The sequence below is a fragment of the Brassica napus genome, chromosome A3 (assembly GCF_020379485.1).
Source record: "Brassica napus cultivar Da-Ae chromosome A3, Da-Ae, whole genome shotgun sequence".
NCBI lineage: Eukaryota > Viridiplantae > Streptophyta > Magnoliopsida > Brassicales > Brassicaceae > Brassica > Brassica napus.
In genome coordinates, this window is record NC_063436.1 from 28,050,381 (window position 1) to 28,062,105 (window position 11,725).

Sequence of the window (11,725 nt, forward strand, 5' to 3'; positions counted from 1 at the left end):
AATTTATCAATTGAATATAATTTTATCATATTTATTTTAGTATAATAATTAAATTTTAACATGATCATGACTAATAAAGTAGATAAAATATGATATAATTTATTTATTTTTATTTTTAAACGATAACTTAAAATACATTAAGTTATTGTTTAAATATTTTTACACAGATTTATTAGAATTTTTAAAATATAATATATAAATATATATTATATTTAAAATGAAAATATATTATGATTAAAGTAGTTACAAAAATTTTATATTATTAACTTTAAAGAAATACATAATAATTTTATTTTAATATGATTGATTATGATTATATAATAAATAAAATATTATAGATTTTTTTTTATTTTTTAATTTTATATAACTGAATATATTAATGTATAATAATATTTTAAACTAATTTCGAAATTAGCAAAAATATTTAAATATAATTTCGAAAATGAATATCTTGTAAAAATCTTTTTAAACAGATTTGTTAGATTTAAAATAAACTAGGTGTTTTGCCCGCAATGCGGGCTTAAACATTTCATAAAATTTTGAAAAATTCTTTGTACACTATCTTTATTATACTAAAATAAATCTTAAAATATCTCAATATTATATTTTTAATTATATAATTAAATAAAATTATTTGATTAATATTTAATTATATAATTTATGTTTTTAACTTTTTACTAAAATACTTGTTCAGATAACAATACAATATATATATATATATATCTCTTTTTTAACAATACAATTAATAATTTTATTTGATTAACTTTTAGTTATATAGTTTATGTTTTTAACTTTTTACTAAAAGATTTTTTCAGATAACAATACAATATATACAAAAATTATTTCTTTTAAAATTATATTTTCAGATTTTAGATAATTCTTACTATTATTAATATTAATCAATTATCTAATCAAATTAATTAAAATTTCGTTTTTATTTTTTAATTTATTTATATGTTTTATTTATTAAGGGTATAAACGATATTAACCACTCTAACTTTTAACGTGAGAGCTCGATTCCAAAAATTTACTTCGCAAATAATAGTATAGATATATTTATATTTAAAATGGAAAGATGTCAAAAGATATTATGATTAAAATATTTTAAAATTTCTATTTATTATTAGTTTAAACTAAAATGTAATATGAATTTCTATGAATAGGTCCATTAGGTTCATTTTTAAAAAAATCACACATGAATCAAGATTGTGACTTCTGTTTTAATATATAAGATAATAACTATGCATATATATTTTAGCTTTATGTTAATACTCCTTCTATTTCGGTGTCAAGAGCATCATTAACTGGGAAACGCCTTTTGCCATAAAACAAAACTGGGAAAAGATGTTTCCATTGTCTTTCATAATTTAATACTCCCTATGATTTAAATATAAGTCATTTTAGATAAATTTTTATGTTTTAAATTATATGACCTTTTTTGATTTTTTATGTAAACTTTATTAACACTTAATGTTATATGACCAATGATAATATACCTTCTATTTTATTATTGGTTAATTTGTGGTTATGTAAATAATTAATGATGTTTTTGTTTAAAAAATATAAAAAAATAATGATTTTTTAATCTATGTGCACAATTCTAAAAAAACTTATATTTAAAAACGGAAGGAGTAATATTATTAGTATATTAAATAAATAAATTATACCAAAAATTAAAATCTATCACTTGTTATATGACATTTGTCATAAAATGTTCTCACATTCATTGCAGCAACTCTCATGGGAGAGTATGCATCCTTTTCTTCTTATCCTTATTGCTTTTTATATTTTTCTCTTTATTAAATGGAGAGCATAGGTTAGAGCTAACTAGCTCAACCAAAGGCTTTAAAATTTTTACACAATGATTAAAAAGTACAAATATTTATACAATTTATTTTGGTTATATAAAATGTCATTGAATAAAAGTAGTTCAACAAATATAAAAATACTGTTTTGTAGTTCCATAAATTTTAAATGTATTAAACTCTATCTAAAATAACCAGAACATCATTTATTTTGCAACAAAAATATTTTCTTTAAACACTATAATGAAACAAAACACACATGTTGGAAGCAAAAGGAACAACTCATACCAACTCGAAGGGACATCAAACCGACGCAGCAACACAATCAATACAAAAATATGATTCGACAGGAAAGGTAAGCACATCAACACACTCAACATTGCCCCACACCTCACGTCCATTGCGTCTTGATTCTAAAGAAATCTTTGCGTACAAAATTACGTCTCCTCGTTTGATCATAGAACTGCTTCTGGAGTACCACAGGAGTAAAAGTTTGCCACCACAGTACAACAGTGCAAACCCATACCCAGTTTTTAAACCTCTTGTAGGGTGCTCTTGCAATTTTTTCAAACCCTTAATCTCTTTCCACACTCTACCCTCAATCTCAGAGGCAGACCACATTAAATCACCGGAGTCAGTGCAACAGCATATTACCTTCCCAATCTCACACCAAGCCTCTACGAAATCATCGGATATGAAACTCGATATCTCTTTTACAAGTTTCCATGTGCCATCTTTCAGCTCGTAAGTGTATTCTTTATCATGTGTCAGTACTAAGTAAATTTTCCCTTCGAACACATTAACTATATAATAGTGTCTTTTGCGTAAGTGGTTGCATAACTCATCGACTGTAGGACCAGGAAAGGCTGTCCAAGACTGAGAGTTTGTGTCAAATACCTCAATCCAGTTGGCATAGTACACGTCAATATCGCAACCTCCCATCACATATATTTTTTCATCGAGTAAAACTGTATGTGCATGCTTTCTAGCCGCGGTCATGTTAGGGCCATCACGCCAAGTGTGACTCCGACAATCAAATATCCGAACAGAGGAAGACGGTTCGTTGTAGGGTCCACCAATTATGTAGATGTCCGAACCAACTGTTTCGATGGAACATAGTTCGGGGAAAGAATCTGTAGAAGATGAAGGTACAGGAACAACAGAAAATTCATTCGAGTCCCGCTTAAACCTAATCTTACCTCTCCGTTTGGTTCGGTTTTGATTATTAGGTTTCGTCCGAAGACTAAACCATCTCACACATGGGTGATCGGGCAACATTAACAAGACATAGATGCATGTTTCATCGGCTCCTATTTGAGATCGCGTCTTGTAGATCTCCATAGATGATAACAGAGTGTGGAATCTCTTAGAGACGAGAGAGAGCGATGGGTACTTCCATCTCGAAACACGGGAAAGAATGTTCTCTATGATTTCGTCTGGTAGTGAAGAAAACGCCGACGCTGGCTCAGGAACCGTCTTGTTCTTTTTGGTTGGTTCAACTTCTGCCGAAGTCATGATGATCGGCCGGCCAAAGTTGCAGTTGAGGCTGTGGAAAGAAATATGATAAATATGTGGTTAACTAAACACGTTTAGGAATTAACTCATAAAGACTTTTTGGTATTCTTATTTGGGATAATTCTTTTTTTAACGCATAGTGCATATGTTATTGTTAACATAAGTTAATTGTGCTCTTCAATTTTTCAAAAATGCATATATTAATATTATTATGATGGAATAATAAATACTTAATATTTGTGATTTTGTTTTTTTTGTTTTGAATTGGATGTTAAATTTATTTTAATCAAAGCCTTTGTTTACATCAAGCTGCAGCTTATTGTGAAAGAGTAAAAGAATAAAGAAACCTCCTAAAAATATATGTTGCGTTAGTGTTTCTTGTAGATAACCATAACCCAAACCATGCTCATATTTCTTGTCTCCCAGTCTTTGGATTGTGATAAACAACCTGTCCCGAACATTTTTATCCAGAAGTTGTATTCTGGTAGTAGAAAGAAGGACTTTCTTGATGGCCTCTTCCATTCCGTTTACGCCAGATGAAGTACAAAGTTGCTTGAGGATGAATCTGAGTATCTTTTGTGATTATGTTTTAGATGAAATTACTCCAACAAAGAATATACGGCGCAACTGAAATAGAGGAAAAAAGATAAAAACGTAATTACCCCACAATTCTGTCTTTCTATCCTTTCCTTTTTCCTCACCTATTTTTACTCTAATACACATATACTAATCACATACGTCTAAAAATCTTTCACCGGTTCTAGGCTCGCACATAATAGTTGAACATATATAAATGTCCACGATCGTAACGTGTGTATTAGAATATTTATGTATTACATCAATAAAAGGAACCTAAGGAGAGATATGAGACTCATCACGATAAGCGTAAAAGAAAGGGTGAGAGAGAGAAGCAATGGGATACTTTTTGATTGGTGTTCTTGTGGTTGTTTTGTTTATTGGTAATGTTATTGAAGAAGCAAATGGTGAAATCTCTCCAACAGTTTTGAGCAAGATAGAGTGGATGAACAAGAGAGGTCCTTATTTGGGGATTGTAGCTCCAAATAACTTTGAGCTTAATCCTCTTCTCGCTTCTCAAGCCTATGTTCCATATCCCTCTTTGCCTTTCATCGATTTCGCAGGTTATTTTTTGTAGGAACAATGTTTCTAAAATTATAGCTTATTCATTGAATCAATTCACAAAGTTAATTCCTTCTTGTATATGTTTTCGAACTATTTATTATTATGCTTGCTTGTACGTACGTAGCTAAGTGTTTTTGTTTCCTTGCCTCAACACTTTAAAATAGGATATCATGGTTCTTTTAACTACTAAGAGAGTTGTTTCTTGTGAATATCTATAATATACATATGTAGATACTGAACTGATTTATATAAATCACGCAGGTAGAAGATTTCGATTTGGAAAAATATCCAACCAACGGGTGGTGATCGTGATGACGGGATTAGGAATGGTGCGTTCGCTGATCAAATACAACTCTCTCCCCCCTATATATATCAAAGAATTTTAATCTTTTAATATAAGATTCGAATAATATATATACACATATATGAACAGGTTAATGCAGGAGTAGCAACACAATTACTAGTGAGCCTTTTTAGGCTGAAAGGAGTGTTGCATTATGGAATCGCTGGAAACGCAGATGTTAACCTTGAGATTGGTGACGTCACTATTCCTAAATATTGGGCACATTCTGGTCTTTGGAATTGGCAGGTAGGGTTGTATCAAAAAGATAGTTCATAGTTATTTTGATTTGTTGGAACTCGTATATCATATGCACATGCTTACTAGAATCCATATATAATTCAACGATCTATATCTATGTCGTCGGGAAGACTCGTAAATCTATTGGACCAGGTTTCAATATATATTACTTGTGGCCTTTTAATTTTGTATTTACATAATATTAAATGTTGAAACTTGCGGTCGTAGTTGTTAAGAGATTTATATAAAAAGTTTTTATCGTGGTTAGGTAAAAAAATTGCACATGTTCAAAATCTGCTCTGATATATCTATCAATAACAATTTTCTGCTTAGAATCCATAAACCTATGTCGCAGGGAAAACTCGTAAATCTATTGGACCAGGTTTTGATATATTACTTGTTGCCGTTAAGTTATATGCTTACATAAACAATACATGTTGAAACTTGTGGTCATAGCTGCTAAACCTTTTTGAACTTTGTAGACCTAAGTATATATGTTGACGTTCCCATGTTGAAAATTCCCTTACATATATTTTCGTGGTATCTAATTAAATATTCTTAATACATTTACAAATTTGATTACAGAGGTATGGAGATGGGATTGACGACGAACTAGCTTTGGAAGCCCCTGGAGACTATACTCGTGATATTGGTTATCTCCAGTTTTCCAAGTACACTAACGGAAGCGACAACTTGCTCAATCGAGTTTGGTACCAACCGGAAGAAATCTTTCCGGTCACCGGAACTCCTGAAGTCCGGGAACACATCTTCTGGGTTCCCGTTGATAAGTCCTATTTGAATCTTGCACGCCAACTCGAGGTTTGTTTTTGCTGATAATACTTCTAATTTATTTTGAATTCAAGTTGAATTTACTATATTTATTGGCAGATATATACAACACGTTAGTCAGTTAGGTGTTACCTAGATAAGACATAATTGAATACAAAGTTAATTTCAACCGTTCATGGACACTATACAATCATTCACTAATCCAACTTATATAATTTGGAAAATAAAGATGTGTGGTCCATCAAATGTACGTACCACGCGAGCATAAAATAAATAATTAAATCGTAAAATGTACATATTAGTGCTAGATACAGTATTCATAGATTTGGCTATTACTATTCTTCTTTCTCAAAGAATTGTTGTATTTACTATTTATATCCAAATAAAAATGTGCAAGTACAATTATTATGGGATATTTTATCGTATCGTGTCTTCTGTGCGTGGATTGATATGAATATTCCAAAACGAAACAGGACACAAAGCTACCACAGTGCGTAAACACGACGTGCCTCCCTCGACCACCGAAGGTTACCATCGTTGACCGTGGGGTGAGTGCAAGTGTCTTCGTTGACAACGCCGCTTACCGGACTTTCCTCCGCTCTAAATTCAATGCCACCGCGGTTGAAATGGAAAGCGCCGCCGTTGCTCTAATCTGCCACCAGCAAAGCATCCCTTTCGTTGTAATCCGTGCGCTATCCGATCTCGCCGGTGGCGGCTCCGACATGTCCAATGAGGCCGATATTTTCGGTAGTCTCGCCGCGCAAAACTCCGTGGATGTTCTCGTGAAGTTCGTTAGTTTGTTACCTCCATATGGAAGCAAGATTCAGTCAGAATAATAAGAGTGGATGTGTATTTTAATAAAGAGCATGCATGTAAGTATGTAACGTAAAAATAAGATGTATCTGTCTGTCATTTTTTTTTCAATAATAAGAGCTGTGTTTTGCTTATTATTCTATATCTATATCGAGGTTTCAAAACAATTCATTAGAAGCTTTGTTCACTAATTTTACTTTCTGTTCTTTTCGTTAATGTAGACAAAATATCAAAATTGAGCTTCTTTAGAATCGATGCGAACCATATCTAGTCATACGCAAAATAAGATTTGTACTCCATTTTTAACGGCCTTGGTATTTATTTTATTTTCATGGGTTTTATAAGTAAGTTTAGTTTTCTTATGTTTCGTTATGGGCATAAATTATATTTTGATAAATTGCATCGACGCAACTTTTTATGTTGTTATTATTACTTTTAAAAAATGGACCACAATCTTTTCCTCATAAAGAGCACTATTAGACCATGTCCATGGCAGCATTGAGAGAGGTTCTTTACTCCTTAAAATAATGAAAAAAATTAAGAAAAAGAAGAGAGAGGAAAAAACAGGTTCTAAGAGCATCTTCATTAGTGAAACCTATTAGAGCATCATTAACGCTCTGCTTCTTTAAATTAGGCTCTTAGGATTTTTTTTTTTTTAAATAAATAAATAGAGAACCAATGGCGGCCCGCGAACAAGCCACAAACTCTTCAAAACTCGCCTCTTACGTAGGAGGAGGAAGAAGCAAGTTTTTAAAATGGTGTGGGGCCTACCGATTTTTTAATATTTTTTTCTTAAAACCCAAAGCCAGGGTTAAAGATGGTTTTAGTGTATCTTAAGTGGGGTGTTATGATTTTTTAATTATTAAAATTATGATAAGAGATTTTGCTAAAAAACAGTTAATTATAGAGGTTTATTGGTGGTATCTTAATTAAAGTTCTTAACAATAAAAAATATTAAATTTATTTTTAAACATAAAATTTTAAACAAAGATGAAAATTATTTATTAAATAAAACAAAGTCAAACTTAACATTTAAACATAGATTTTAAAATAGAAACATAAAAGCATAAAAACAAATATTACGGAAATAAACGACAATAATTTCAAAGCGGCATCGAGGCTCAGTTGTTGTCTTGATCACTTCCGGATTTACGCCAAATATGTTCAACCAAATTACCTTTTAGTTGTTCATGCGCTTGTCTATCACGAATTATTGTTCGAACACCCATCTGGTTGGCGATATTAGTAGGGATATCTGTAGAATAGGTGAGATCAACATGTGAACTTCTGCTCCCTTCTCCTTGTTGGAAATTTGAGACATCATATTGAGTGTTTTCATCTCGTTCGTCTTCTACTATCATATTATGGAGTATGATACATGCTCTCATAATCTTCCCAATCTTGACTTTATCCCAACAAAGTGCCGGATTTTTAACAATGGCAAATCGAGCTTGCAAAACTCTGAAAGCCCGCTCGACATCTTTTCGGATAGCTTCTTGACGTTGCGCAAATAAAACTGCTTACGGCCCTTGTGGTATTGAAATAGATTGGATAAAAGTTACCCATTTTGGATAAATACCATCAGTGAGATAGTAAGCTAAATAGTACTCTCTTCCGTTGACCGAGAAATTCACTTTTGGGGCTCGACCATTTATTATGTCATCAAAAACCGGTGAGCGATCAAGAACATTAATATCATTTATGGTACCTGGAGGTCTAAAAAACGCATGCCATATCCAAAGATCATATGAAGCAACCGCCTCTAAAACGATTGTGGGTTTTCCCGAACCACGAGAATATTGGCTTTTCCAAGCAGGGGGACAATTCTTTCACTCCCAATGCATACAATCGATGCTTCCTATCATCCCGGGAAATCCACGAAGCTAACCAATATGAAGAAGACGCTGAAGAGCAGTCGGTGTTGGTCTTCTTAGGTACTCATCGCCGAACAAATTTATTATTGCTTCCACAAAATCTTCCACACATAACCGAGCTGTGGTTGCACCGAGCCGGAGGTATTCGTCGACCGCATCAAGCGCAGAACCATATGCCAACACACGAATAGCTACTGTACACTTTTGAAGTGCATATAGACCAAGTCTTCCGGTAACGTCTTGCTTTTGACGAAAGAATCGAGATAGCTTTTACCTCTATCATCAATCGGTATGTGTTTTGCCCACTATCACAAGACAATGACATGGTGACCGAGAAACCATCACTCTCTGCTTTCTTCATCATCCCTTAACCTTGAGCATGCCTATTGATCTTCCCATCTAAAGACTGGAAAACATCAAAAACAGAGCAAATAGAAAGGTTTTATCCAATTGAATTTCATTTCAAACAAAAATAAAAATCACAAACAATCCCAACATAACTCACAACCCACCAACAAGTATAAACAATGGTTTATCCAATTCAAAATATCAAAGACAAAGGTTTTACCTTTAACAAAAATCTTGGGGTTTTCGTCTGACAAAGAGAAAGGTTTATCCTGGATCTTGCCTCTTGATCAATCGATCTCAAGACAAAGACAAAAAAAAAATTACACACATCAGTAACAGAACTTCTTAAGATTATCGATGAAATAGCCCCAATCTACAACATGAAAAGTTGAAATCTTCAAACATTAAAACATATTTTCGGACCTTTACCTTTCGATTCGCTTGAAACAGTCACCGTTCTCCTTCGTCTCCGGCAGCCACAACGAGATAGATCTCGTCGTTATCTTTGGCCGAGGAGAGAAACCGATAAAGGGGACGCAGATTTCCATCATCGACAAGAGCCACCGTGGGGGGACAACGTTTCGGGGAGGAGAACCCCGAGAAGAGGAGAAATCGCCTTTTGGGTCGGCGAGGAGAGGAGCGAACGAAGAGAGAAAGAAGGAAAAGAAGAGAAGAGACGAAACCAACAGACGCACTTCGGCTTGGTCGAATGAAGAATAGAAACGTGGCTCTCAAGGGACGTGCCTTCCCTCCTATAATTAAGGGACGGGTCTTCCCTTAATTCATGTTTTCCTTTTATTTTTAATGCCATTAATCATAAGATCCCAGCCTAAGGGCTGGCGATAAACATGCCCTAAAGTAGGTGATTTAAGAATCGGTATTAATCCTCTACAGCCACTTGTCTTTTAGTTATTGGTTAATTTTATTAAAGTTTTATTGTTTAATTTAACTATATTAGAAATATTTAGATTAAACTGTTAAGAACTTCAAAATAGATTTCAACCGATGGAGTTCCTCTTAGTGATGTTTTTTAAAGAGTACCTCAAAAAAAAATGTAAAACAGTAAAAGTAAGAGAGAGAAAAGCTAAAAAAGGAGGTACGATTGTTCATAAAGAGATTTTGAGCAATTGGAAGAAACGAACTCCACATGTATCATCATTCTATTTCTGTAATATTTTTCCACTTATTAAATTAAATCAAATAAATAAATTCTATTTAAAATATTGATATAAATGCATAATAAAATGTGCTTGAGATACTTTCCCGATGCTGCTGCCCTAAAGCACCTTTAACGAAAGTTTCTTAGCAAATTTCTAACATATTAAATAATAAAAAAATAATTATAGAAGAGAAGAGAAGTAAAGAAATCATGGGATACAGTTTCGTGGGAAAGAGACCATTGACCAATTCTTAAGTACTGTCTTTTCAGCTGTTGCTCTTTCATTAGCTAAGGATTTTTTATTTTAAAGTTTAATAACAAAAGTAATATATATCACTATAAAATAAGGCGAGGGACGATTCTAAGAACACCTCCAATGGAGATTCTACTCGTTAAAATTCTTAAAATGCATATATGTTATATATGTGTATGCAATTGTGGAGCCCACTATTTTTAGATTTTTTTGTCTAGAACCCCATCCAAAAATTCTTAAAACAATTTTAAGAACTTTTGGATGGTATTCTAAACAAAAGTATTCAAAAATAATGGGTTCCACAATTGCATACATATATATAACATATCGTGAACTAAACACTTGGTCCTGGAAGATACGTGTATATATGTGTATGCAATTGTGGAGTCCACTATTTTACTTATTAGAATCCATGCATATATAACATACACATCTCACATATGGTTATCACTTATTAGAATCCATGCATAGTTAACGACCTATATATATATATATCGTAGGAAGACTCGTAACTCTATTGGACCAGGTTTCAGTATATACACTTGTGGCCTGTAATTTATACGTTCAAACTTGGGGTCATAGCTTTTGGGTTCTGTTCATTAATATCATTTGTACATGTTCAAAATCTACTATTATATATCAATAACAATTATGTGTTGGTGGTTAAACTTACTGGTTATTTTTTTTTAAAAAACTTACTGGTTATTTTCTGAAACGAGTCACTTTTTAGATCTAAATATACATATTTCCATATGTTAAAAAAATTCTTACAAGTAAAATTAGTTGGTGGTAACATGCATATATCATTATATGATTACTCTACCTTTGAATACAGAGGTATGGAGCTGGGATAGACAACGAACTAGCTTTGGAAGGCGGCGGAGACTATACTCGGGAGGATTCCTAAGCATGCATTCATCACATGGATCGCAGCACGAGACAGAATGGTCACGAGGGATAAGCTTATTGGTTGGGGATTGACGGTTCCTTCCAATTGCGTCCTGTTCTCAGGTCACGATGAGAGCCGTCAGCACCTGTTCTTTGACTGTGCTTATAATCATCAGGTTTGGAGTTTCTTCCTCAGTCGATTACATTTGGTAGCTCCCCAGGGTTTTGATGAAGTGTTGAGATGGTTGAAAGCCTCATCAAGAGATGGGAACGTGAATCTCATCATGAAGCTTATTCATCAGGCGGTTTTGTACTTGATCTGGAAGGAGAGAAATACAAGGATTCATTCATCAGTGGAGAAGCCTCCAGGGGCTCTAATAGCAGAGATTAAACAGACTATCAGACTCAGGTTGGACCCCCTTGCTCGGAGACAGAGACTCACAGCAGGGCAATCATCTGTGCTTGCAACTTGGATGTCGTTTTTTGCAGTTTAAATGTTTTTTTGGCAGGAACTAAAGTTTTAGGGGTTTCAGGAGCCGATAGGTAGGTAACAGTGCATCT

The 11,725-nt window shown here is 33.2% G+C and overlaps 3 protein-coding genes across 3 annotated transcripts; 2 read left to right on the forward strand and 1 right to left on the reverse strand.

Moving 5' to 3' along the window:
- Positions 1–1,555: 1,555 nt before the first annotated feature.
- On the reverse strand, positions 1,556–3,939 carry LOC106389787 (F-box/kelch-repeat protein At5g39560-like). The gene has a single exon (XM_013830132.3). The coding sequence runs from the start codon at positions 3,318–3,320 to the stop codon at positions 2,109–2,111; it is 1,212 nt and encodes a 403-aa protein (XP_013685586.1). The 5' UTR covers positions 3,321–3,939; the 3' UTR covers positions 1,556–2,108.
- A 220-nt stretch (positions 3,940–4,159) lies between these two features.
- LOC106389788 (bark storage protein A-like) lies at positions 4,160–7,089 on the forward strand. The gene is made up of 5 exons (XM_013830133.3): positions 4,160–4,459; positions 4,722–4,789; positions 4,894–5,049; positions 5,626–5,859; positions 6,303–7,089. Exons 1-5 carry the CDS (start codon positions 4,234–4,236, stop codon positions 6,663–6,665), a joined length of 1,047 nt encoding a protein of 348 aa, XP_013685587.1. The 5' UTR covers positions 4,160–4,233; the 3' UTR covers positions 6,666–7,089.
- Positions 7,090–11,220: 4,131 nt separating this feature from the next.
- Positions 11,221–11,658, forward strand: LOC125607221. Its single transcript, XM_048777085.1, has one exon. The coding sequence runs from the start codon at positions 11,221–11,223 to the stop codon at positions 11,656–11,658; it is 438 nt and encodes a 145-aa protein (XP_048633042.1).
- The last annotated feature ends 67 nt before the right edge of the window (positions 11,659–11,725 follow it).

Coding starts and splice junctions, on each gene's coding strand:
- LOC106389787 (XM_013830132.3), bottom strand. CDS start 3,320: ATGACTTCGGCAGAAGTTGAACCAACCAAAAAGAACAAGACGGTTCCT.
- LOC106389788 (XM_013830133.3), top strand. CDS start 4,234: ATGGGATACTTTTTGATTGGTGTTCTTGTGGTTGTTTTGTTTATTGGT. Junction 4,460..4,721: donor GCCTTTCATCGATTTCGCAG/GTTATTTTTTGT, acceptor TAAATCACGCAG/GTAGAAGATTTCGATTTGGA. Junction 4,790..4,893: donor TGATGACGGGATTAGGAATG/GTGCGTTCGCTG, acceptor ATATATGAACAG/GTTAATGCAGGAGTAGCAAC.
- LOC125607221 (XM_048777085.1), top strand. CDS start 11,221: ATGGTCACGAGGGATAAGCTTATTGGTTGGGGATTGACGGTTCCTTCC.